We start from the raw sequence: 27973 nt of genomic DNA, 5'->3' as shown, positions 1-27973 counted from the left end.
TCACTCCCTCTCTTTCCCCCGAGTCCACTGCCCTTGCCGCCGAAAGAGATTTCAGCCGACAACAAAATCTCCCCCCAGAAGTCATATCCCAACTGAACTGTAGACTCATGAAACAGACAGCAAAGGACAAAGAAAATAAATGGCGAGAATTCCTCCGGACTTGCGACTACCGCACTGGTGCCAGAAAGTTCTGGAAAGTGGTACGCTCCTTAAATAGATCTAAGCCCGTGGCAGGAAGACACCCCATTACTTTTGGTTCTAAACCCATACACTCACCTCGTGATATTACCAGCTCTTTTAACAAACAATTCACCAATGCCAGACCCCACGCCTCTGACAAACTCCTTCGTATAACGAGAAGAAAAATTGCCAAACTACCGCTGTCAGACAGCCCAATTTTTACCCCTGAAAATACTAAACAAGCCATTGCAGACAGCAAACCATCGCGAGCGCTAGGTCCCGACGGCCTTTGTAATATACACCTTAAACATCTCGGCCCACTTGCTACTCAATACTTAACATACCTTTTTAATATCTCTTTGTCCGAAAACATTATCCCCCAAATTTGGAAAAATTCAAAAATTGCACCGCTTCCAAAGCCCAATAAGGATCTTAAACAATCAACATCTTACAGACCTATATCCTTACTCTGCCCAGCAGTTAAAATTCTGGAGAGGCTCGTTCACCCCATCTTTACCAAACATCTCCCCAACGCCAAACACCAACACGGCTTCCGCCCTTTTCACTCCACCACCACAGCTCTCTCCACTCTCGAATTTTACATTTCAGACGGTTTTAACCAAAATCGCCCCCCTAAACGTACGGTACTGGCCACACTTGACTTATCTAAGGCTTTCGACATGGTGTGTCATCGCTCACTTGTGGAACTCGTTCATGACACTCCCCTCCCAAGAAGTCTAGTCCGCTGGCTAAGTAATTACCTTAATGGTCGACAAGCTGCCACCTCATTCCGTGAACACACATCCCCCCATCGAATAATCCACTGTGGCGTACCCCAAGGTTCTGTTTTATCACCCACACTCTTCAATTTTTATGTCCATGATGCACCGCCACCTCCCGATAATGTAAACCTTGTTTCGTATGCAGACGATTTCCACCCCTTCGCAAGCAGTTCCAATATTGATATCGCCTCAAATTCCATCAATAGCTACCTAAAAAGGCTCTACGATTTTTTCACCTCACGCAAACTAAGTTTCGCGTCCTCTAAAGGATCAGTTACACTTTTCTCCTCTTATAACAAAGAATTTAATAAAACACCTAGTGTTCTTTTAAATAACGAGGCGCTACCCCTAAACAAAAATCCAACAATCTTAGGGGTGACATTTGATCCAACACTTTGTTTTGCCACTCACTGCAAACAATCCGCTGAAAAGGCCAGACGCAGGATCGGAATCCTGAAGGCATTAGCAGGATCAACCTGGGGTCACTCCAAAGAAACCCTCCTCCTAACTTTTAAAGCTTTAATTCGCCCCATACTTGACTATGCAGCCCCCGCATGGTCCCACGCATCAAGTAACACCTCCATAAATTGCCTGCAGGTTGCCCAAAACCAATCCCTTCGCGTTGTTACTGGATCAAATCTAATGAGTTCCACTGCCCACCTGCACAGTGAATCTGAAATCCTAACGGTCAAAGACCACCATACCCTTCTGTCATCTCAATTTTTTATCTCTACCTATCGTTCCCACCATCCCATTAATTTTATACATTCACATCCCCCTCCTCCCCGTCTACTTCGCCCCTCAATTATAAGCTGCTTCAAAGAAGACACCCAGAAAATTTTAACCGACTTTTCAGTCTACGCAAACCACCCTCTAGTTCTGGACGACCGAGACGAAGTCTCCACTTTTATTTTTAACTACTACAAACCAATTTTAAAAGACAACCATACCTCCCTTGTAACCAAGTTCCTAGCCGAAACCCCTCCGTCTAAAGTTATTTGTATCCCTCCCCCAAAGATTGACCCCTCTGAAAAATCTCTCCCACGTCCCACGCGCTGTAAGCTCTCCCAACTCCGGTCTGGCTACAGCCGGCTCCTTAACACTTACCTATCCCGCCTCGACAGCTCCATCTCCCACCTTTGCCCAACCTGTTCCCTTGCCCCCCACACAACATGTCACCTTTTCAACTGCTCCCAAAACCCCTCCCCACTCACCCCAGCAGACCTGTGGCTTCGGCCGGTAGAGTTTGCTAAGTTCCTTGACCTGGAGACAGAAGAGCCCAACCCGACCCGCGTGGGCTAACAACAACAACATTTGACTTGATAGCTGCTTTTTGGTCGTGTTCTAGCAAGTGTTTGCTAGCACAGCTTCGCCTCTGTGTAATAGTTTTGCAGATAATCGAAAGCGTAGATGAATTGCGTGTTGATAAAATGTATCGTATAAATTGCACTGCCTTGAGGTTTCTGAGGAAATCAAACAGGATTTTTTCATCCGCGCTATCTGATTTCGTTTTGAATACATGTTCTTTTTACTTTTCATCTGAAAATCATTTAGCCGGAATAACACCCAAGAACTGAAAATTTCAAAAACATTCAAGGTAAGTGTGAATGTGTGAGCGAATCATCCAAATCTAGCGTTTGGTCGCTTTCAAAGTAGACGTTGAAGAGTCTCTTTGCGACCGTTAAGAGATCCAATTTCATGAGCTTACCCAATTTTTGTAGCTGTTTATGATTTTGTTTTCAATTAATTTTTCAGAGCTGAAATGAAAGTTTGTGAACAATGAAACGTGTAACCGTGTAATACAAATGAACGCAGCCATTATTTGAAGATTAAGTAGAGATAGATATCCCTTATGAACTGGAGTAACCCTTATTTGGTTCAGATAACGAGTAGTATATATTCAGATTGAATATACTTTGCATCTGGTTACGTAAATTAGATTAAATTTTGATTGAACTTCATTGTCAAGGTCACAGTTTTGTTGGTTTCGTGAAGGATGAGCGTAGTTCCCGGACACTTCTATGGGAAACCCAAAGGTAGGACAATCAAAGCCCTGGATATCCGTCTTAGGTTTTTTCGCGTGAACTATTTTAATCACAAGATGAGTAAATTTGGGTTCATCTTCAATCAGTTAGTTTTTTTTTCGGTTCAATTTCGAGCAGCTTAAAGGTCATTTCTTTGATTTTTGATTTTAACCGTCAGTTTTTTTTGTCTATAATCTATTTGGCGAGTGTTGGATGGGTTTTGAGAGCTTGGATTTTTCTGTTTTGATTTAGTGACCTGCTTGACCAAAGCGTTATCAATTTGAATCATGATCTTTTTTCAAGTTGGAAACTTTCTGATTTTTCAAAATAAAACATAAGCTTTAAACATTTCATCCAAAGAAGCCTATTCGCCTTTGGCATAATTGGTTAAAGATTTTCAACGTTTTTTTTGCGTTTCTGTGCTCCAATGATGACACGAAACTTTTAAAAAATATATATTTGCTTCAAGTTTTTTTTAATTACAATTTTTCCCCAGCTCAATCGGCATCCGCCAAATCAATGTCATCTATGACTTCCTGCTCTGTAATTTGTGCTAGAGCTAATATAACAATGGTCAACTTGCTTCTCGAAAGGTTGTTATTTGAGACAAGTGTATCGAAATTCGTGATGCTTCCTTTCGGCTGTTTCTTTCGGCTGCCTCAGCAAAAAATGATCGAACAAAAATTTGCCAAATTGAACCCAGGCTACAAGCAAAAAATTATTGTCTCTATTGAATCTAGTTTGTCGAGTGAGTTTTTTTATTGGGAATATTTTAATAAAATGCTTATCATTAATTTTTTGCAGGTATAATCTTTTTCTTGCAATCTTCTAATATAACATAGTCTTGAGCTGTCGAATTGCATTCATTAGCTGTATTGTGTCTCGGAACATGTCACGAAGTTTTTTCCGCCTAAGAAAAGCTCATTAAAAGTCAAGTCTGCTATCATATTGAAGCCCTATTCGACGTGACTTCGACTTCAAAAAATGATGTTTTATCGATTAGAAATTTTGGGTTTTCATACAATTGGACGCCTCTTCACCTCCTAGAATAATTTTTTTTTCGGTTTTAGTTTTTCCCTTTGTGTTCCGGGAAAATGTTCCGACCACGATCTTACTTAGAACGTTCTCTGGTACTTGCCAAACAACCGGCTATTCTTATTGTTCCGACCATTGAAAATGGGGAGGAACTTTGTATTCGGGTGTTTTAGTTTTTTTTAAATTATTTTTCATGCAAAATCAGGTACCGCAAATAATCATCGGACTGGATTGAGTGATATATCGTGATAAAGCCCTTACAGTCGTGATATGGACCACATTAAAAAATTTTAAACATTTTTCCCCGTGTCGAGAAAAACCGGTTTGAATACTTGATTTTTCGTCTTATTTCGAGCGAATAAAGTGAGCCAGCAGTCTTATTTTACCTGCTTAAAAGCTTACAATAGCTTAATTTAAAACGGTAAAATTTAGTTTTACTTGAGTAACATTAGTTTACTTTGAGTATTTTAGCGCCTTTTTGGAATCAAAGTTTTCAAAAAGTCAAAAAACTGCAAACCTTGAAAAAAAATTTTTTTTTTTTGATTTTTTTCAAGTAGTTTTTCTACAAAAATTGTTTTTCAATTTGCTGGTGTTACTATGAATGTCGAATATAGCTAATGTCCAGTTTTTTGTTCAGCTCCTTCTATCGCACCACGCCGAAAAAAACGACACTAATTTGAAAAAACCTCCATCCTTGTTTTTTTTTTTGGTTTCTAGAAGAGGACCAATTTTTAACAGTTTTTGGTCAGATAGCGTGGAGGTAAAGCACATTGTATATTCTGAGCGAAACTAGTTTTTTGCTCCGTAATAATCATTTTGATGATTTCGTGGCTTTCGGTAGCGTTTTTACTGGTTTTCTTCGCAACCTATTTTTTCGTGTTGTTCAATCCGTTATAAATTTTAACACTGACCTTCTGAGAATTTACCAGTCTAAACTCATTGTAAAAGATTGTAGTCAGTTTTTTTTATCAAAAATAGTTTTTCAATTTTTATGAACTTTCGGTCATCGTTTTTTAAAAAATGAATCAAAACCAGTATTTACAGTCTTTGGACTTATATACTCACCTAAAATTTTCAAATTTTGTTTATCATTAGTCTTAGATTTTATGAAACTTCATTTTTGGTCCGAATTGTATCTGCTCGGTTATCTGAACTGTATACATGTTCATTTTTCATTTATTTTTATTGGCTAGTAGAGGCCAAAATTTAATTTTTGGGGGGGGGGGGGGGTGGGTGTACATATTTTAATTTCAAATTTATAATCCCATGTTTCACATTTGTTTCTAAAGTGTGAGAAGTGCAGTTTTTGGCATGCATCGAAGTTTTTAGTTTTTAGTTTCGGGTCTTGTGTTTTTTAGTTTTCCTTTTGTTAATATGGAACACTTGTTGTGTTAAGTTTCGTTTTTAAATTTGCAAGATGTTTAAATCTTGAAGTGCAATTTGAGCTTGGCTTCTAAATTAGGTTTATAACTTTTAGTATATATAATTTTTGCATTTTTCTGGCTCTCTTTTGTTGATTTGCTAACTCTTTTTTTCGTGTTTGTGTTGATTTACAAACTAAACATTGTTTTAATGTTCGGTTTTTGATAAAACATATTAAGCGTAAGTGAACGCGGTGAAAGCACTTGCATAGGTCGTGTTGGTTCTTATGTTTCTTTTGCGGAAAAAGTCTTAAAATTGTTTCCGCTTTTTTTGGCCGTTTGACTTATGATTATGTTATATGTTCAATTCAAATTTTCTTGCTAAATTTTTGGATAAATTAATAAGTGAAAAAAAACTTCAAGTTTTTGTTGCCTATGTTCGTTCTTTCTGAATTTTTTTTATTTTTTTGTTAATGAGCGAATTATTTCTAGTGTTTCAAGTTCTTCTAATTTTGTTTCTATGTTAATGAGCGAATTTGTTTAATCATTATTAAGGTTTTGTTTTTTTTCCTTTTTATCTCGGAAATAGTCTGTAAAGTTGTTTACGTTCAAATATGGTTTCGCATTTTGGCTTTTGATTTCTGTTTAATGAGTTAGGACCGATGTGGTTAACTCATAGAGTAATTTCGGATAGGGTACACCGTCTGCTCGTCACGCTATCTTATTTTCGGCCGGATAGATTCGTGCAACTTCTTAGTCTAATACCGATCCTAGTCTTACTCTTATACTTACTAGTCTCAGGGTGTTTAACTAGTCTCTGCTAGGCTCAATAGATCTAGGGTATACTGGTTTGTTGCGGCTGCTGAAGTTCTCTCGGAGAGACAACTAATTCCTAAGTTAAATTCAAATCTCTCTGGTGCTGAAATTACAAGTAATTTCAGCACTTACAAATAAGTGGGTTGTAAGTTAGATGGATCATGATTGGTTAATATTAAATACTTTACAGTGGTAAAATATCTATTTTATCCAATCATAAAATATAGTTTAGATCAGGTTCCACCCATCCGGGTTTTACAGTGTTTTTTAGAATTATCTTTCTGCAATTCAAAGGGTGGATGATGAACGTTGGTATCGGGCGAACATCGTTTCTTCGTGTATCTTCTTCTGACAACGACTGTGTTTCCCAACGAAATCAATCTGATTTCAAAATTGTTTACAATGACGGGTTTTTCTGTGTTATGTAGAGAACTTGTTTTGTGTTCAGCCGCGTCTGGGAATGGCGTGGAGATTGTGCGTGGAGGGGATGCCTTGTAACTCGGATCTGTACGTATACTTGAACATCGAGGTGGTCATTGGTCTAGTTCAATGAAGTTCTTTTCTGCGAAGTCAAGTCGTACTCTAAATCTTTTGAGTTGTGATTGTGGACGGCATTTTGGTTGTGGTTGGCCATTCTTTTTCGAGTGTAGTGGGATCACTTTGTCTTTGGATGTTCGTCTTTGTTGTTGTATGCTGATCTATATACTGCAAAGTATGTTTTACATTTTATAAAATTTTTATTAGTTCAATGTTTTAATTATGATTTTGATTAGTTGTTTTCACAAAAGCTTTTTGTTTTAGTTCGGTTATTTTGAAGAGTTACTCACCCTTGAGTACCTCTTATTAAAAATAGGAGTGTGGTCACAAAGCGTGGATGTAGCGCGGTGGGTTAGGCCGGCTATAGAGCATGCTCAGGACGTCCTCTCTGGTTGGTTAGGCCGGGTTAGGCCAGGAGTGGGAGTATGATTTCGTGCGGTTTCTGTGAGAGGTCCTGTTATGTGATAACGTTTTATGTTGAGCTTATGGTGGTCTTTCTTATGTTCCGTTGGTTGTGTCCTTTTTTCAAAAATCAAATTGTTTTTGTTATAGGTTTGTCTTTCGACTTTTTTGTGTTTTATTATTTCTTTCTTAGACTTTATAATAGTCTTCAAAAGAATAAATTATCCAGTTTTAAACTGGGTTAATCCGGTTTGGGTACTGTTGGTTTTCTTTTCTTAGTCATGCTGTTATTTTATGATTTGTGGTGTTTAGTTAGCTGCGTTGGTTAGTTTGGTTTAGTATATAATTCCTTTCCAACCGGGTTAAAGGAAAGTTTGAAACTTGTTATTGTATGTTAGAGTTGTTGAGTGTGAAAACTTGAAACTAAAATTCATTATTTAAACAATTCTTTGTGGGCGAGCTGTGCGAGTTTGGATAGAATTCTTGTGCGAGTGAATGAAAATATCAAAAGGTTAGTACTGCATTTTTACTTTATCAATTTACTACATAGAATTTTAATTTTACTGCTAGTTTTGGGGAAAAGTTAAGTTACAAATTTTCATTATTATGAAATTTACTGCTTTTGGGAAAACAATTTATAAATTAATTTACTTCATTTGATATAAATTTTATCAAATTATTTTGTGGATAATATTAATGAAGTTTAGAATAAATTTCACAAGTTTTTATTTTGTTTTTCTTGTTTTTTGCAGATGATCGTGGTATGAAGACTAAAAATCTAAAAGAAACATGAGTAAAGAATGGTTAGTATTTATTTTAAATTTATTAGTGAAGAATATGTATAAATTTTACTTACCTGTTAGTCGTCGGGGAAAAAACCGTGGGGTAAGATGTCGTGTATTATTTCTGAATTTGTTAGTAATTTTGCTAGTATGCGAATGATGTTTTTAGTTTGAAGCAGTGGCCAAAGCAATTGAAGTGCTTTAATAGTTTTTAGTTCTTCGGTGTCAACTGCAAACTCATAAGGTGTGTTTTGAATGAGATTATATATTTTGTGACTGTATTTAGTGTTATGGATGAATTCTAATATAGGGATTTCTATAGGTTGGATAAATTCATGTGGGATAAGGAAGGGTCTGGATTCTTCTGCATTAAAGGTCTTCGTGATGGGACAAAATATATACATTTGTGTTATTGGGTCATAGTTGCGGAGGATGCCGTGGAGGTTAGTGTCTTTTATGCAATATGTGAAATTTAGAAAAAATGGCGAAGTGTACTTTGAATTAAGAAACTGAAAACGGTGGTGTGGTTGTCTTGATGGAGTGTGGAGATCAAAATGATTTTGTATGAAGCGATAATACGTATATGTGTGGGTTTGTTTAGTGCGTAACATAATGTCGTGTGAGCAGTGCAAATCGCGTTCATGTGGTGCAAGGAAGTGGAAGGTTAGTGAAAATAGTTGAAATTTTTCTTTAAAACTTTCATAAGCTTGCATGTCAGTTAGTGCTTCAGAGATGATGTGATCAAATTTTCGATCAAATATATTGAGTGTAAATACATATGGTGTTTTGATGAAAATTTTTTCTGTTAGTTGTGGGTTAGCGAAGCGGTCGTCATCTAAAAATTGGTCTTGGTTAGATCGGATGATATTATGATCGTAATATTCTAGCGTAAATTCGTTAGCTCGGGGTGCAGTGTATGTTTTTAGTGATTTTTAATATCCTATATAAGTAAATTGTCTGTGTGTTAATGGTGTGGTGAGTCGATATAGCATATCTTGATTTCTTTCTATATCGGTATGAGTATTAGATAATGGTAGGCAAAGGGGATTAGTAAAATGATAATATGTTGTCCAATGAAGTGTAGGCATTAAAACATGTTCATCTACAAAACTACGTGTGTCGTTAGTGTCGTTAGGTGTGTTTAAAGTATATTGTGGGAATGAAGGTAAGGTGATTGCTAGAAAATCTTTCGTGCTAGTGTGATGTGGATGGTTGATATATTCACGGGCTGTTCCTGGTTTGGTTGGGAATGGATGGTTCGGGAATTTTCTTTTAAAAGTGCGGTAAGCTCTATTAGTGCTATTTGATGATTCGGTGGATGTGGATGATTTTGCTAATGATGTAGTATAAGCTGAAGATGGTGTAGGAGTAGGTGGATTTGAGGATTCTACTGTGGATGAAATTTGATTTATAGTGAGGGTGTTAGGGTGTATTAGCTGTTGTTGTAGGGTTATAAAATTATCAAGTTCTTGGGAGATTTGGGGAGTATCGGGAGAATTAGATGATCGGTCGGAATGAAATGGAGAATAGGTTGGGGTTACTTGTGAAGCGTAAGAAGGAGTAGAAACGGACGGGAGTGGATTATTTGTTGGGATTGGTCAAAAAGGAGGCTTTGAAAAAACTGAGGAGTTGGTTTGAAAATTATTGGGTGGAGATGGTTCGGAGTCTGCAAATTCGTCAGGGGTTTCTATATTCGGGTTATTTAGTTGTGAAATGGAGTATAAAATTGAAATATCTGAATTAATGTCTGAATTCATGCTTGATGTTATATTACTATTTGGAAAATCGGGTGGTGGGAAAGCAAAAAGTGGAATTATTGTAATTGGAGTGTTGAGGTTGGTTGGGTGGGAATTTGAGCGGTGTAGGGATCCAATTTGTCGGCTCATCGTGGGCTTAAAAAATTATTATTTTGATACTGAAAAGCGGTGGTATGGGGTTGTTCTATAATTTGTTCATATGTATTTTCATCTTGTGAATGATGTGTCATTATGTGTTGTATGGGACTTTGCGATATGTTTGGTCTAAAATTTGGGTTATGTGTTATTGCTAAGTTTCGGAAATTTCGTGGGACTAATGATAATGGATGGTTATGTGGTAGGGGTGGCAACTGTGGTGCTGTAGGCGTTACTTCTATATTATTATGTTCCTCGTCGTACGTGTTCTGTCTTGTCGCTATTTTTGTGTTATATTCTTTTATTTGTGCGTCTAGAAGGATTTTGTTTATTGATGATGAAAAAATTCCAAAAAATCCTGCAAAAAGTATGCGTGCTACACTTGCTTGTCTATTTACTTGTGTGTGTATAGCGCATGTATTATAGATTCCTTTTAGTAGTGAGAAAAGAAATCCTATAAAGTTAAACATTGCGTATAAAATAGTCAATTTTTCTAAGATGTAGTAGGGCCATCCTAGAAAATCGAGAATTTCATTTTTTAGTGTAACAAAGCTAAAAATATTTATAGGTGAAATATCTTGTGGTCTGTATTTTTCACCGTTTAGATATACATAATCTTTAATGTCTTGAAAATATCCGCTATAATCTTGTGTATAGATGTCTGCAAATCCTGCGGTTTCGGCAAGTTTGCGTAAGTTTTGGTCAATTGATTGTCTTTGTATAGTGTCCATTTGTGTTAATAATTCCTGGAATTGTTGTGTTCTAATGTGATGTTGGATATCAAATTTTGAATATATTCCAATTGATTGTAAATCTATATTTGGGTTTCGAGCAATAGCTCTAATGCTTTCGGGTGAAAATTTTTTGAGTGATTGCATTAATGTGGGGTATGGAGTAAGAAGATAATATTTATCTTCATCAGGATTCAATTGTACTACATTGTGGCTATTTTCTGATCCACATGGGACTGCGGTATCCCAAAAATATGTTCGTCTTGAGAGTGTGTCAACAAAATGTACTTTATTTTTATAAAAGATAGGGATTCTTTTATAGCATCTTTTATCTTCAAAAACATATAGTGGTGATACTTTTTTGGTTCAAGTATAAAACCATAAAATGTTTCCTTCGTAGTCTAAAAAATTTGATCTATTTCCTGATAGTAAATATCCTGCGTAGGGTATTTTGAATACTGCAAGTGCAAGTGATTGTAGTATTTGTGTTCGTTCTAATTCGCATAGTTGGTGAAGTGTTTCTAATTCAGAGAGTGACATTTCCTGAAAAATTCGGCTAATTGTGTAGTCTAATTTCATATCTAAGTGAATATCGTAGTGGATATTACCAAAATAAGAATTATTCGTTAGTGATAGTTCTTGTAGACGTGTGCTTTGAGTGTCATGTGGCTTTAGATGTCCACCAGGTTGACCATTATTTTTTTGAAAGTTAACTGGTATATATGATGTTCCTTCGTTTAGAGGATGACCTGTGGCATAAGGGTCAATTTTTACTTTTCCAGTGGTCATGTGGAAACTTTTTTCGTATTCAACTAAGATTTCAGAATATTGTGTTTTGTGAAGTGGATTTCTGTATTTGCATGCTAGTTCTGTTTCTTGATATATTTGAAAACGGGTTAATTTATTTTCTATATTATGGATGTTTCGAAAATCATTACTTCGTTTTCGTGATGGATTTACTTGTTCATATGGGATTGATTGTATGAAATATTTTTCGTGAAATTTTATCATTCGAGCGTGTATTTTTGCTACTTGAAATGTTGTACATGTATCTTCGGGAAACCAAACAATTGTTGCTTGTGTTCGTGTTGTAGGGTCACAATAACCTTGATCGTTTTTGCAAGGTAATCGAATTCCTTGATAGATCATTGTGTTATCAGATAAATCTCGTGTGAGTTGTATTTTTTCGAGTTGTATTTTCCAATCGAAAAACATTATTTTTTGATATCCTTTATTTTTTGTGTCTGCTTTGCAGTTTGATGGGTTATTTATACCAATGTGTGGTATCCAGTGTTTATCGTGTATGTCGTAGGTTAATCTTCCGTGTGCGTCGTTGTATGGGTATTTTTCATCTAGTTTTATATGTCCGTGATATCTTTCAAGTTCTGCTTGATGTACAGAATCGGAAAAAACTTGAAAATTTACTAGTTTTCTGTCGGTGTTTTTATTTCTTGTGATGTTTAGTCTGAGTAGCTCGTTTTTACAATCATTGGGATTTAGATGCAAAAGTCGTTCTATATTACTTTGGTAGAATGATTCATGGTCAAGTCGGTTTTTATTTCCGTTTGAAACTTGTGAACAATGTACTTTCTTTTCGGAAAATGTTGCTGTAAATTTATATCCTATGATTGTTGTTGCTCGGGCTTTTGAATAGAGTGTCGCTATTACATTTGTAGTTTCTATAGCTTGTGGTTCTGTTTCGCATTGTGATACTTGGTTTATTGCATATTTGTGTAGTGTTTTTTGTTCATTTTCTTCACAATCGTAATGTGTTACTAATAGGTCTTGGGGTCCTGTGCGAGGAGAAGGATTTATGTTCTGATCGGAGATTATTAGAAAAAGGAGTTGGAGAAAAATCAATGTTTTTAGAATATACATGTGTATGATAATCCTGAGTACGGGTTATAAAATGTGATGTAACCAATTGTTTTCTTGGTATATCTGTCGTATTTATATATTACTTCAGTTGTTATAAAAGGCGGTGGTAGCGATTGAGCTGTTATATTTGGTGGATTTAATGGATAAGGATGTTGAGCATTGTTGTTTAGTTTAACCGTGATTTCAAATTTTAATTGTAGGCTATTTTGTTGGAGTATTTGGATGTTATGGTCACGAATGTCTTCGTGGATATCTTGTCTATATTGTAATCTATTAAGTGCCCAGTTGTGCAGTCGGTTACTTTCTGGGTGTTGTCCAAATAATGGTGGAGGTGCTGTGAATGTATTCCAGTCTAATCTTAAAGGGATATTTGTTGATGATTGTTCTCGATATCTAGCGTCGAGGTTATTTGGGAAATTTAAAGGAAAATGCGTCGGTGAAAACTGGCTTATTGATGGTGTTGATGGTAGTGATAATGTTTCTGGTAGTGATGATGATGTTGTTGTATCTGTAGAAATATCTATTGGATCATTTATTAAATTTGGTTCACCTTGTGTGAAAGATTGCGTTGTCCAATATGGTAGTCGTGATGTTTGGTTTGGGGGGTTAAAGGGATTTTCACGTATTTGTTCAGATGTTGGTGTTGAACCTAAGTAATCTGAGGGTAGAGTTGAGGTGCTACGTTGTGAAAGCAGTGTAGGGGTTTCCGGTAATATGCCAATTGGGTTTTCCGGAGTACTTGGTGATGGGGATTGGGGTATATCAAAATGAACTCGGGGGGTTTGAAAGTTTCTATTTCGTCGTGGATGTATGATTTGTCTATTTATTTCAACTGCATTTTGGTTTTGACTAATATTTCGAATTCTACTTAATTCTTGTGGTAGTGTCGGGTATAAGTTATATGTTGGTTCACTCAGAGGTGCCTGTCGCTGAACTGGTTCTAGTGGTTCAGATAAGCGAGCGTGTCGTTCTTCAAAGGTATATGGGTTATCCTGGAAAGAAATTCGTGTAGATGTTTGGGGGTTTTGGGTAGTTGTAGGTGGTGTCGGGTTTTCTTGGGATGTTGTCGGTGAAGACTGACTGTGTGATTGTTGGTTAGCAATTTTTGAGGGTTTTTTGATTGATTTCTTTTCGTGAAAAAATTTATGTTTTTTTTAGTATTCTTCAAGAAAAAGAATTAAAAGGATTGTTGCTAATGCGAATGTTATGACTGGTTTCTTTATACATTTGCATATTGTCAATATGAGGGATGTTAAAAATATTATGAAAATTACAAATAGTAAAAAAATATCTGTTCTACTAAAAATGGTTCGTATCATTTAAATAGATTTTGGGTTTTCGTACCTGTGTATATGGTCAATGGCTTTGGAAAGTTGGAAGTATATTTAGAATAGGGAATAGAAAATTTAAAAAATATTATAAAAAATGATTAAGATTAATACAAAAGCTTCAAAAGTATCAAAAAGAAATATGAATAATGTTTTAAATATTGTTAAAAAGTTTATTAGAATGTTGAGAATTATGTTGACTGATCGAGAGAAGAGCATTTAAGAAATAGCTCTTGATCGAACATTTTTTGTTGTTTGGGGCGATTTTTAAGTGTGGTCGAGTTATTTATTGGTTTTTTGACAAGTGGGTTGAGATTTGTGAAAAAGTGTTGTAGGCTAATTTTATGGTATTCGGGAGGTCTTCTTTTACTTTATTTTTATTTGTCAAGTTATCTGGAGTATTTTTGAGGTCTTTGTACTTTAGGCTAATTTAATATGGTTGTTCTTTTACTTTAGGCTAATTTAACATTTTTGTTTGGGGGGTTTTTGAGGTCTGAGTTGGGAAAATATTGTTGATCTTTGCGTTTTTAGATAAGGGAGGGTTATGATGTTATGGTGGTATTTGTTTTAGTTGTCAAGTTTGAGAAGCTTGCTTATTTTTGACCTGGAGGTTGTATAGTTATAGATATGCCTGAAGTGTAATATCTTTCGTCTAATTGGTTTGTGTTAGATTTAGAGAAGTTGACGGATTGGATGAATCCTATTGGCTAATTTTGAACTAAATTTGCTGTGTGATTGTCAGCATGTTATTTTGAAAAATGAAAGTTCAAAATGTTTCAGAGGTGCAAAGATTATTTATTTTAAAATTAAAGCTGTTTTTGAAATTCAACTTTCTTTAATATTTTAGATTGTGGGATGAATGTTTTATAGTTTTTACGTGGTTGATTTCTAAGTCGTGATGACTCTCTATGTTCTGACTTCTCGACTTGTTCTTGGGGTATAATTTTTTCTATCATTTTTCTATTTTTCCTTTCTTTTTGAGGTATAATTTGATCTAGCTTTTTTGTATTGTTTTTGGTTGTAGTTTGTTTTTTATTTTGTTTTTCAAGGTGAATGTCGTTTTGTTTATTTATTTCGTTTTCCGTATGTAGGTGATTTTGAATAACTTTTAAACCTGTGAAAGAATATAATTGAGTTAGTTCGCGTAGTGCGTATTCTTTTGGGTAGTAAGGCAATAGATTGTTTCTATGTTGAACAATTTCTTTTTGGTCTGAATCGGTGATTTTATATGTTACGTCGGTGGGTTTGGCGATTATTTGGTATGGTCCTTTACGAAGGGGTTGTAATTTTTTAGAAATTCCTTTTTGTGTATTAAAATTTGGTATTAAGACAAAGGTTCCAATTTTTAAATCGGAGGCTGGTGTAAAACATGAATTGATTTGTTCGTTAATGTTTTGTCTTTGTAGCAATTTTTTTGTTACTTTTTGATAAATTTCGTTGTGTTTTTTATCTCTATTTAAAATCCATTCGGTATGTGTACCGGAGGCTAATTTTAGGATTTGTGGGTGATGAAAATGATCTTCATCATGTGTGTGTAAAGGTAGGTTATAGTAAATAGAGTCTTTATTCGGTTGACAATGACCTTGTGCATTTTTATGAGAGTTTGCTGTAAACATAATTGGTTTACGTGGCTTTTGATTAAAAACCATTTCATACGGTGACATTCCTAGAGTTGTCGTGATTTGTGAATTATATGCTAAGGGAAATAGTTTTACATCTGCTGACCATTCTGTGTATCTTGTATCATTTCCGTTTATGATACATCTAAGATATTCTTGTAGTGAACGGTTCATACCTTCGACTAAACCGTTAGTCCAAGGTGCATGAGATGTACGTGGTTTGTGCTTAATGTTGTATAAATGACATAGTGTGATGATTTCATTATTTATGAATTCTGTACCGTTGTCTGTAACTAGAATTTCGGGTAATCCGAACTTGGCTATCCAGTGTTCGTAAAGTGTTGTGTAAGCATAGTAAGCGTTACAATGTGTTACTGGGTTGAGTGCTACATAGTGTGTAAAAGCGTCAACAATTACCATAATGTATGAATTTCCTTCAGAGGAGGGTGAAATTGGTCCTTTTGTGTCAAATGATATACGGTGGTTAAAATATAAACTGTGTCCTTTAAAATCTTGTTTTTGTGCTACGTGTTTTTGATTTGGGTATGGTTTATTTAGCTGACATACTATACAATCATTGCATAGTACTTTTATCCAAATTGGTGCATTTGGGAAATAGAAATTCTGTATAAAATTTGAATATGTTTTCTCTGATCCAGAGTGTCCTTTAATGTTTTGTGTATGTGAAATGTTAAAAGCTATGAGAATCATACTTAAAGGGAGACAGGGAACTGTAGATTCATTTAATTGATATTCTAGAAGGTCTGTGTTTTCATTAATTGTTGTACTATTCAATTTTCGAAAATATCGGAGGAGTGTTTTATTTCCTAAAATTGTGGTATCTGCCGTTACGGGTTTTGTTTTGTATTTGTGCCATGGTTTTAGTTGTCGAATTACTGGGTCAAGATTTTGATATTGTTTCAAGGTATTATTTATAATTTTTTCTGTTGAAGGGAGAAAAATGTTTTCAATTTCTAATTTGGATAAAGGAATTGTGTCAAGTGGGTCATGGAGGTTGAAAACTTGATTTATTGTGTTTTTTGAATCATTCGTTTGTGGTCCTGATAAATTTATTTTATCGGTTAAATTTTCTTTTTCAATTAATGGAAAAAGATCTTTTTTATGCGAGTGTTGTTTTACTCGTTTTTGTTGGGTGTTATTTGTTATCCATTGCGAGTATGGAATTGGTTTGAAAGTTGATGTTCCAAGTAGATCAACTTCGTAGTGGTTATCTTGGCAATCTAAGTAAAGTGGGAAGTGTTGGAGATTATTTATTTGTGAATGTTCAATGTCAGTTTTTACTGCATATTTGCATTCTAATCGGGGTGATGTTTCATCTTTTGCAAGGTAAAATTTTATATTTTTTGGTATTTCAACTGTTATTTTTTCGTGTAAGTAATTCAGGTGGTGTATTTCGGCTTAATGTATCTGGTAATGCGAGATTTTTTCCTGCTGTCCAAACTATATGTAAGTTTGGAAATTTCATTAGTATTAATTGAAATCTATAAACTCGGTGATTTGGATTTGACTTCTGTGTAAAGAGAAAAATGATTGGTTTATGATCTGTGAATAGGACTGTTGGATGTTTTGATCCAAGTATTAGAAATTCATATTCTGTAAGTGTATAAATGATAGCTGTACATTCTCTCATTAGCTTGAGTGATTAATCGGGAATTTGCTGATATAAGGTTCATTTTATTTGTACCGTTGTTTGATTGTAATAATGCTGCGCCGATGCCAAAATTGGAAGCATCGCACATTGCATAGAATGGTTGATTTGGGTCTGGAATTGTGTTTGAAATTTGTTCAGTTAAAAGTTTTTAACTTCTTCAAATCGTGTTTGATGTTCAGTATTCCATTCAAAATTATTTTGTTGTCTTAGGATATTATAAAATGGTCTTAAATATAATTGCATTTTATAAACGTATTTGCTTAAGAAGTTTAACATTCCAAGGAATTCTTGGATTTTCTTTTTGTTTGTTGGTGGTTGAAGTTTTTGAATAGCATCAATGCGTGATTTCAATGGAGTGATTGTGTTTCTTTCTATGTTATGTCCTAAAAATTTAACTCTTGCTAAGAAGAAGTGAGATTTGTCGGGGGCGGCCTTCAGATTTTCGTTCTGAAGTATTTTATGAGAGTGTTCTAAAACTGCAAACATTTCTTCTTTTGTCTGTGATTGCATAAAAACATCGTCTAAACTGACATTGAACATTCACAAATAAATAATCTCCAACACTTCCCACTTTACTTAGATTGCCAAGATAACCACTACGAAGTTGATCTACTTGGAACATCAACTTTCAAACCAATTCCATTGCGAGTTTAACATTCCAAGGAATTCTTGGATTTTCTTTTTGTTTGTTGGTGGCTGAAGTTTTTGAATAGCATCAATGCGTGATTTTAATGGGGTGATAGTGTTTCGTTCAATATTATGTCCTAAAAATTTAAATCGTGTTAGAAAGAAGTGTGATTTATCGGGAGCGGCCTTCAGATTTTCGTTCTGAAGTATTTTCTAATAGTGTTCTAAAACTGTAAACATTTCTTCTTTAGTTTGTGATTGCATAAAAACATCGTCTAAATAGGTGATTGCGTTTTTCTTGAGTATTAGTGGTCTAAAACTTTTACTCATAAAAGCTGAAAAAGCTGCTGATCCTATGGATATTCCATAGAATAAGCGGTTAAATTCATATTGTTGATTTCCAATAACAAATTGTGTTAAACGTCGTGATTGTTCATCTAGTGGCATTTGATTGTATGCACTATTCATATCTGCGGTTGTAAAGTATTTTCCATTTATCTTTGTTAAGATAACTTGTATTGGTTCAATAGGCCAATTGCATTTCGATTCATCAATTAGTGAATTGAGATATCTAGCGTCTAAAACTATTTTTAGTGATTCGCCTTTTGCTAGAATGATAACAGGGTTGATAAAAGTGTTACCTTTTGGTTGTTCTTCCTTATTTACTGGTGAAATAATTTTGTATTGTTCTAAGATGTCAAGTAATCTATTTACTTTGTAGTGTAAGTGAATTGGTACTTTACTGGCTCTTTGTTTTTTGAAAGTTGCGTCGGGTTTTAACGGAAGATGTAGTGACGAACTGATTTTTCCAACGTCAAATTTTGATGTTGCGTAGACTGTTGAATATTTTAACAGTTGCTTTGCTAATTTATCAAGTTCGTCTTGTGTTATTTGTGAATGTTGGAAGTTAAACATTGTTAAAAACTTTTGTTGATGTTCTGTATAGTTGGTTATGTTGAATATAGGTTTGAAATATGGGGTTTTGTGAAATAGTCTGTATTTCTTTTTTCATTACTTATTATATTGTTGATGGATATTTCTTCGTTAAGAATTGTGGATTGACAAATATCTAATAATTGGAGTATATTATTTACGCGGTATGCTTTTTCATGTATGGGTGATATTGTAGCGTTTGTTTCGCAATATCCTAAAAGTCCTAAGGGTAATGTTACTTTGTATGGTGTATTGTTATATATATGCAACGAAATGGTGTCTGAATTCGTATTTTTCAAATATTTGATCGATGAGATCGTGACTTTGAAAAACTTATGGATAGGTTTGAATTCAAAGTCTGACATAAAGAGTTGTTGTTTATTTTGATTTTTATCATATTGGTGAACTTGTTTTATTGAAAAGTTATATATATATCCTGATAGTGGTTTCAGGTGTTTCCGTTTTTGGTTATAAATTGGGTAAAATTTTGAAAAGAATGGTGGTTGTTTATTTAATCTTTGAAAAAATGTTAGAGCTGTATTTTTTGTTTTTGTATATTTATCTTTGATTAGTATTTTACTATTCAATATGTTGATTGTTGGTATATATTTCGAGATAAATGGTATGCCAATGATATTGTGTTTAATATCCGTGATATGAAATATCTGTTTAAATGGCTTGTTTAAAATTTTATTTTGCTCCATTGTTCTTGTGGGGAGAAAAAAAAATTGAACTTTTCCATAGTTTACTAATGTTGATCCTTGTGCTGTTGCTAGTTTACTGGAGGTTGCAAGAGGCGTTAATTTTGGGTGTAATGTTTTGATTTCATTCCATGTGGGAATGTTAATTATGTTTGATTCTGCTACTGAATCAATTAAAAAATCAATTTCAAGGTCTGGTGGTTGAAATTCCTTGTTTCTTGGGCTTTCTAAAAGAAATGGTATTGTCCAAATTTTATTTTGGGTTGTTCTTTTTGTATATTTTGGTAAATGTGATTCGTATTTAAGCTTTTTATTTTGTCATTTTCGTTGGGTTTACTTACCGTGTTAATTTCGTTTATGTCTTGTGCAGTTTGTGTAGAATTGATGGGTTCAATGTAATAATTGTGAAGAAGTTCCAACTGATTTTCATATATGTGTGATGTAAAAGGTTGTTCATATATAATAGGTTCGTAGTCGTTTTCGACTGCTATCATATTGATGGAAATGGTATTTTCTGTATCACTTTCTGTGTCTGATGATTCACAGTTTATTTGATTTAATTGTAGTTCGTTATTTCCTGTGTCATCAATTCCTGGGGGGTCTGATGTTGTTTCTTCATTTGATTGTACTTGATTAATTTGTCTCTGATGTTTTGGTGTACTATCTCTGTGTCGATGTTTAGAATTATCATAATGGTTATTATTTCTCTGTGGTGATTGAGAATAATTTCTATATCGATTATTATAACTTGAATTTCGATTTTGTGAATTATTCCGTGATCTGTTTTGATAATTATTATTTGATCTGTGACAGTTTGATCTGTTATATGAGTTATTTCTCGATCGGTTGTTCGGGTAATTCTGATTTCGATTGTTCGAATAACTTCTATTTCTATTATGTGAATAGTTTCTGTTTCTGTTATATGATGAGTTTCGTGATTGATTATTGGAATAGTATTTATTCCTTGGGTTTGATTGGGAACTGGATCTAGAAACAAATTGTGTTGCATTGGAATTTGATCTTGAATAGTTATTTCGACTATTTGATCGATTATAATTATTTTGTGACTAATTCTGTGTATTTCTTCGTTCTGGTGATCTTCCTCTATAACTTGAGTTATATGGTGATTGATTCCTTGTGTAACTGGTGTTGTTCGGAAGTGGTTTTCCTGAACTGTTGTTACTGTATATGTTTTTGTTTGGTAAGTTTTGATCTTTCTTCATATATTGATAGAATGATTTGTTTGGTTCTCTATGTTTTTGAGGTTTGTTCTGGTTATCTTGTTGTTTTTGTCTACATTCAAAGATACTATGTCCGTATCGTCGGCAATAATTACACCATTTTTTGAAAGATGGTTTACCTTTAAAATTTGGGTGTTTTTCATAAATATTTAGTATTTCAGTGATTTTTTCAACTAGATCTGTATCTGATTCCTGTATGTTACTGATGTGCGTAGTATTTGTTTCGATTCGATTAACATACTGTAGTTTTAGATTTTCTGTTTCTTCGAGTTTCATTGTGATTTCCGCTTGTTCTAGTTTGTCTACTAGTTTTCGAAAATCTAAATCTGGCTCTCGAATTGAGGAAGGATGAGATGCTCTCTTTTTTATTGCTATTTTTCTTAATTGAGGTGTTAAGGTCATCATTAAGATTTCTGTCATTTTTGTGTTTTTATAGTCATGTGTATTTAATGAATATGCTTTTCGAACTAGTGTTTCGATGCGTACTGCTAATTGTTTGATGGTTTCATTTGGTAATCTGCGAATTTCATTACATAAAACTCTTTGGTGTTGTTTATTTCTTTCGGAGTCAAACATTTTTGAGAATTCTTGTGTAAATCTTTTCCAATCTGATTTTTTTTCTATAGGTAATACTGAAAACCATTTTTGGGCTGCGCCATCTAAGGTTGTTTGTATCAACGCTGTGCGTCGATGTATCCAATTTTGATGTAATGGTGTATTAATTGGTTCAGGTCCTATATTTAAAATTAAATTTGCTGTTACTGCATTTAAATAATCTTCTACAGAATATTCAGGATCTATTCCTGTGAAAACCATTAGTGGTTTATTTGATGTTATTGATGATCCACCCATAAGGTATGGATTCATTGTCATTTGTAGTGATTCTGCGGCATTTGGCCTTTGTGAAAAATTTGAAAGTTGATTCTTTGTTATTTCGTGTTGTTGAAGATAATATGGGAGTGGTATTTCGTTTTGCATTTGAGTTGGTTGGTACGAGTGTGTGATCGTTGGATTTTGTGGTTGAATTGGTTGAAAAGATTGTGTATTAGTTGGATTTTGCATTTGTATTGGTTGTTGATTTCGTGTTTCTGTTGGATTTTGAGAAAAAATTCTATTATATGTATAAGGTTTTTGTGCTCCTTGTCCGCGATATTCTTGGATATACGGTGCAAAAATATCTGGTTGTAAATAATCGTCATCAGATGATAAGTAATCCGTATGATGAGGTGCTTGCTTTTTTTTTGTTGTTGAAAAAATGGGTAATTTTCACTGCGATCCTGTGGGGGATGTGAATTAGTTTGAAAATTTACTGAGTTGGCTGTTGTCATTGGGTTATTCCAATGATGAGAACTTATATGATTTTTATCAGGTTTTCGTGGGGGATAATTTGTTTTTGACGAATGTGCGTAGTTATAATTGTGTTCTGCAAAAGTGTTTCTTGTGAACGTTCTTCGTGTTTTTGACGGTATTGTCGTAGGTCTATATGTTTGATAATCCATATGTGAATATTTTGGAGCAACCGAAGGTTTAACGGTTGATTGTAAGGTTACTTGTGCCGTTGAAGTGTTTCTATTTTTTGGTGTTGTTAAATTTGGACGTATTGGTGAAATACTTTGTTGTGTAGTTGTTGTTGTTTGGACGATTTCTTCATTTATGAAGTGTGATGGTGTTTGAATATCTTGTTGTGTAAGATTTCTAGTTCCATTAAGGTTTTCATTGTGTATGACGGTCGAATTTAAACTATTATTTCGTGTATCAGGTAAAAATGTATTGTAGTTCAATGGTGTTGCATCAATGGTCAATGGTACTACTCTCACATAATCTCTTTGATAAGATATTGTACTTATTGCTTGACTTGAGATTGATTGTGGGATATTTATAAATGCATGATGAGACCATTCAGGGTCCCAAACGTAATCTGATTGTTCTGTGATGGCAGTATCATCGTTTGGATTTTGAGGTCTAAAATTTTTTCTTGCTTGTGAAATTAAGTCTATATTATGTGTGAAATAATCTATTATAAACCATGCCAAAATTTTTTGTAAATCATGTTTTGTGTGTTGTGAAACATCGTCTTTAGTGAAATTTTCTTTGATTATATGTAGAAAAGTTGAAAATAATGTAATTTCATTTCGTACTTTTATATGTTTGGATGTCTCAGTTGGTGAGATACTTTGAATTTCTGTTTTTTCTTATATTGAAATGTAGCTATATATTATTGCAAAGACTTCGTTAGTGAATATAGAATTTGCTCTTTGTGAGTTATGGTATTGTATGCTTTTGATATATTCTAAGAATACTTTTGAAAATTCTAATTCAAGATCGTCTGTTTGAATTAAATATTTGCGATGATTCGGATTTGGTGTGCTGAATTCTATGGTGTAGATTCCGTATTGTTGTGTTAAATTACATATATCTTTCAGATAATGTTCAATAATTTGTCTTTTGATTTTTACATCTGGGAATTCTGCTTTGCATGGACTGATTCCGGGTTCAAACAAATTTAGGAGTAAATTCTTGCAAAATATATGCTGCCCTCTATCATTGGGTGCATCTACGAGGAAGGGGTAAACTTCTTCGTCATCTGGACTTTCGTCACTTTGAGTGTGGCTGTGGCTCATTTTTTCGTTTAATGACTGTTAATATATAACTATCGATGTGCCTAATTGGTTGATTCCAATTATACAAGTGTACTGGTTTGTGTTTATATTGTTTTTTTATTCTTCTTTTTCCTCTTTTTGATGAATTTGAAGTTGTTTCTGAGTCGGAAAAATATAATTGATCGTGGATAGGACAATTTTTGTCAATCGATTCTTTTAATTTATAGAGTTCATCTAAATTGCTGGCTTCTGATTCTGAAAATGCGTTTCTATTTTTTGAAAATCTTTTTCGTGTGATTTGTCTTTGTTTGTTTATTATTTTTCTTTTAATTGTTAGTCGTTTTGTTCTAATATATCCAACTGTTTGTGTATGAGGTGTAATTACAAGATCGTATTTTTTGTTATCTATTTCGCAATTGTGTAAAACGATTGTTTGTTTGTTTCCTAGATTTTTGAATGACATAAGGTTTAGGATGAGGGATGCAAAAAGTTGTTAGATGATGTCTACTTTTCTTAAACTGTTAGTCCTTACGATTTTTTGGTTAGCCTAACCTGGGTCTTTTTGTTCAGGGTTGGAGAGAAAAGTATATCGATTCCGAAGAATGATTTTTTACTTTCTCGTGGCTAGTATAAGCTAAGGTGTTAACTTACTTAATCTTACTTAGGGGTAGTGATTGTGTTCAAGGGTTGGAGAATAGTAAATCGATCCACAAGGTTCAGGTATAATTAGAACGCAAGTAGTTCGTTAGATACTATTTTAAACTTACTAAGTCTAAGATTTATCCTGGGTCTGGTAAGAGGAGGGTTCAAGTGAAGGATGAGTAACCGAAGTTCTTCACTGTTTATCCTAATTTGAATGGTTAGTTTTGTTGAAAAATTTCTATTAGTCTTGGGTTTTTTGGAAGGGTTGGATAGTGAATCGACGTTTGAGGTCGTTAGACACTTGCTAAGTGGGTGGGGGAGAACAAAATTGATTTTTTGATCCAAGGATTGGCCTTGATGATCAAGTTTTAAATTTAGTGAAATAGAAAATTAATTGAGATCCAAGGATAAGCCTTGATGATCTGATTTTAAAATTAAGTGAATTTAAGTTTAAAATGGTTTAAATTTATTTAAGAAAAAGATTTAGTTTTTTAATGATATTAGTGAGCTTATGATTGCTGTTATGTTTAGGTGATGAAGCTGGGACAACAAATGATTTTATGATTACTAACAATTTATTGTCATTCTACTAATTTTTGTTTTTATTTTCAATAAATATTTTCCAAACATGTTTTATATAAGACTGCAGAATTTAAGAAAACGATCTGAGATCTTTTTATCAATCGTTATTGTATATTAATAATTTTGTTTAGCGCCTGTAATGATCATGAAGTTTTGACTTCAAAATTTTATGTTTGCAAATGAAAATCTAAATTCATTGCTAATAAGATTCTAAATATAAAAGTTTGTGTTGGCTTTTGCCGTACAATCATATAACTATATGGTAAGTTTCTACTTTGTCGTATGTCGTCTCTTGTTCGAGGTCTTCTTGCGATTCCGGGTAGTTCTGCTATCGTTCGGAATATCGGCTCTGATCTACTGAGTCGTAGAGACATTTCGATTAAATTATCGTCGTATAACATTTTTAAAATGTTTTGTCTAAATTCTAATCTATTTTTTTGGTTAAATCTAAGCTATTAAGGTCTATTCGAGACTTATGGTCGCACCAGATGAGTTAGGACCGATGTGGTTAACTCATAGAGTAATTTCGGATAGGGTACACCGTCTGCTCGTCACACTATCTTATTTTCGGCCGGATAGATTTTTAGATCTGTGATAGTTTGATCTGTTATATGAGTTATTTCTCGATCGGTTGTTCGGGTAATTCTGATTTCGATTGTTCGAATAACTTCTATTTCTATTATGTGAATAGTTTCTGTTTCTCTTATATGATGAGTTTCGTGATTGATTATTGGAATAGTGTTTATTCCTTGGGTTTGATTGGGAACTGGATCTAGAAACAAATTGTGTTGCATTGGAATTTGATCTTGAATAGTTATTTCGACTATTTGATCGATTATAATTATTTTGTGACTAATTCTGTGTATTTCTTCGTTCTGGTGATCTTCCTCTATAACTTGAGTTATATGGTGATTGATTCCTTGTGTAACTGGTGTTGTTCGGAAGTGGTTTTCCTGAACTGTTGTTACTGTATATGTTTTTGTTTGGTAAGTTTTGATCTTTCTTCATATATTGATAGAATGATTTGTTTGGTTCTCTATGTTTTTGAGGTTTGTTCTGGTTATCTTGTTGTTTTTGTCTACATTCAAAGATACTATGTCCGTATCGTCGGCAATAATTACACCATTTTTTGAAAGATGGTTTACCTTTAAAATTTGGGTGTTTTTCATAAATATTTAGTATTTCAGTGATTTTTTCAACTAGATCTGTATCTGATTCCTGTATGTTACTGATGTGCGTAGTATTTGTTTCGATTCGATTAACATACTGTAGTTTTAGATTTTCTGTTTCTTCGAGTTTCATTGTGATTTCCGCTTGTTCTAGTTTGTCTACTAGTTTTCGAAAATCTAAATCTGGCTCTCGAATTGAGGAAGGATGAGATGCTCTCTTTTTTATTGCTATTTTTCTTAATTGAGGTGTTAAGGTCATCATTAAGATTTCTGTCATTTTTGTGTTTTTATAGTCATGTGTATTTAATGAATATGCTTTTCGAACTAGTGTTTCGATGCGTACTGCTAATTGTTTGATGGTTTCATTTGGTAATCTGCGAATTTCATTACATAAAACTCTTTGGTGTTGTTTATTTCTTTCGGAGTCAAACATTTTTGAGAATTCTTGTGTAAATCTTTTCCAATCTGATTTTATTTCTATAGGTAATACTGAAAACCATTTTTGGGCTGCGCCATCTAAGGTTGTTTGTATCAACGCTGTGCGTCGATGTATCCAATTTTGATGTAATGGTGTATTAATTGGTTCAGGTCCTATATTTAAAATTAAATTTGCTGTTACTGCATTTAAATAATCTTCTACAGAATATTCAGGATCTGTTCCTGTGAAAACCATTAGTGGTTTATTTGATGTTATTGATGATCCACCCATAAGGTATGGATTCATTGTCATTTGTAGTGATTCTGCGGCATTTGGCCTTTGTGAAAAATTTGAAAGTTGATTCTTTGTTATTTCGTGTTGTTGAAGATAATATGGGAGTGGTATTTCGTTTTGCATTTGAGTTGGTTGGTACGAGTGTGTGATCGTTGGATTTTGTGGTTGAATTGGTTGAAAAGATTGTGTATTAGTTGGATTTTGCATTTGTATTGGTTGTTGATTTCGTGTTTCTGTTGGATTTTGAGAAAAAATTCTATTATATGTATAAGGTTTTTGTGCTCCTTGTCCGCGATATTCTTGGATATACGGTGCAAAAATATCTGGTTGTAAATAATCGTCATCAGATGATAAGTAATCCGTATGATGAGGTGCTTGCTTTTTTTTGTTGAAAAAATGGGTAATTTTCACTGCGATCCTGTGGGGGATGTGAATTAGTTTGAAAATTTACTGAGTTGGCTGTTGTCATTGGGTTATTCCAATGATGAGAACTTATATGATTATTATCAGGTTTTCGTGGGGGATAATTTGTTTTTGACGAATGTGCGTAGTTATAATTGTGTTCTGCAAAAGTGTTTCTTGTGAACGTTCTTCGTGTTTTTGACGGTATTGTCGTAGGTCTATATGTTTGATAATCCATATGTGAATATTTTGGAGCAACCGAAGGTTTAACGGTTGATTGTAAGGTTACTTGTGCCGTTGAAGTGTTTGTATTTTTTGGTGTTGTTAAATTTGGACGTATTGGTGAAATACTTTGTTGTGTAGTTGTTGTTGTTTGGACGATTTCTTCATTTATGAAGTGTGATGGTGTTTGAATATCTTGTTGTGTTTGTGTAAGATTTCTAGTTCCATTAATGTTTTCATTGTGTATGACGGTCGAATTTAAACTATTATTTCGTGTATCAGGTAAAAATGTATTGTATTTCAATGGTGTTGCATCAATGGTCAATGGTACTACTCTCACATAATCTCTTTGATAAGATATTGTACTTATTGCTTGACTTGAGATTGATTGTGGGATATTTATAAATGCATGATGAGACCATTCTGGGTCCCAAACGTAATCTGATTGTTCTGTGATGGCAGTATCATCGTTTGGATTTTGAGGTCTAAAATTTTTTCTTGCTTGTGAAATTAAGTCTATATTATGTGTGAAATAATCTATCATAAACCATGCCAAAATTTTTTGTAAATCATGTTTTGTGTGTTGTGAAACATCGTCTGTAGTGAAATTTTCTTTGATTATATGTAGAAAAGTTGAAAATAATGTAATTTCATTTCGTACTTTTATATGTTTGGATGTCTCAGTTGGTGAGATACTTTGAATTTCTGTTTTTTCTAATATTGAAATGTAGCTATATATTATTGCAAAGACTTCGTTAGTGAATATAGAATTTGCTCTTTGTGAGTTATGGTATTGTATGCTTTTAATATATTCTAAGAATACTTTTGAAAATTCTAATTCAAGATCGTCGGTTTGAATTACATATTTGCGATGATTCGGATTTGGTGTGCTGAATTCTATGGTGTAGATTCCGTATTGTTGTGTTAAATTACATATATCTTTCAGATAATGTTCAATAATTTGTCTTTTGATTTTTACATCTGGGAATTCTGCTTTGCATGGACTGATTCCGGGTTCAAACAAATTTAGGAGTAAATTCTTGCAAAATATATGCTGCCCTCTATCATTGGGTGCATCTACGAGGAAGGGGTAAACTTCTTCG

The 27973-nt window shown here is 33.9% G+C and overlaps 1 protein-coding gene across 1 annotated transcript in view; it reads left to right on the top strand.

Moving 5' to 3' along the window:
- Nucleotides 1–2721: 2721 nt before the first annotated feature.
- The window catches only part of LOC134856346 (uncharacterized protein C1orf50 homolog), a 35589-nt gene continuing 10337 nt past the window's right edge, over nucleotides 2722–27973 (top strand). The window contains exon 1 of the mRNA XM_063872700.1: nucleotides 2722–2998. Within this exon, the coding sequence (XP_063728770.1) occupies nucleotides 2959–2998 (40 nt within the window). The 5' untranslated portion in view covers nucleotides 2722–2958. The remainder of the gene's footprint in view (nucleotides 2999–27973) is intronic.

Source organism: Symsagittifera roscoffensis, unplaced genomic scaffold (genome assembly GCF_963678635.1).
Source record: "Symsagittifera roscoffensis unplaced genomic scaffold, txSymRosc1.1 SCAFFOLD_147, whole genome shotgun sequence".
In the NCBI taxonomy this organism is placed as follows: domain Eukaryota; kingdom Metazoa; phylum Xenacoelomorpha; order Acoela; family Convolutidae; genus Symsagittifera; species Symsagittifera roscoffensis.
Note: the sequence above shows the minus strand (reverse complement) of the source record. Positions and strands in the feature narration are given on the sequence as shown.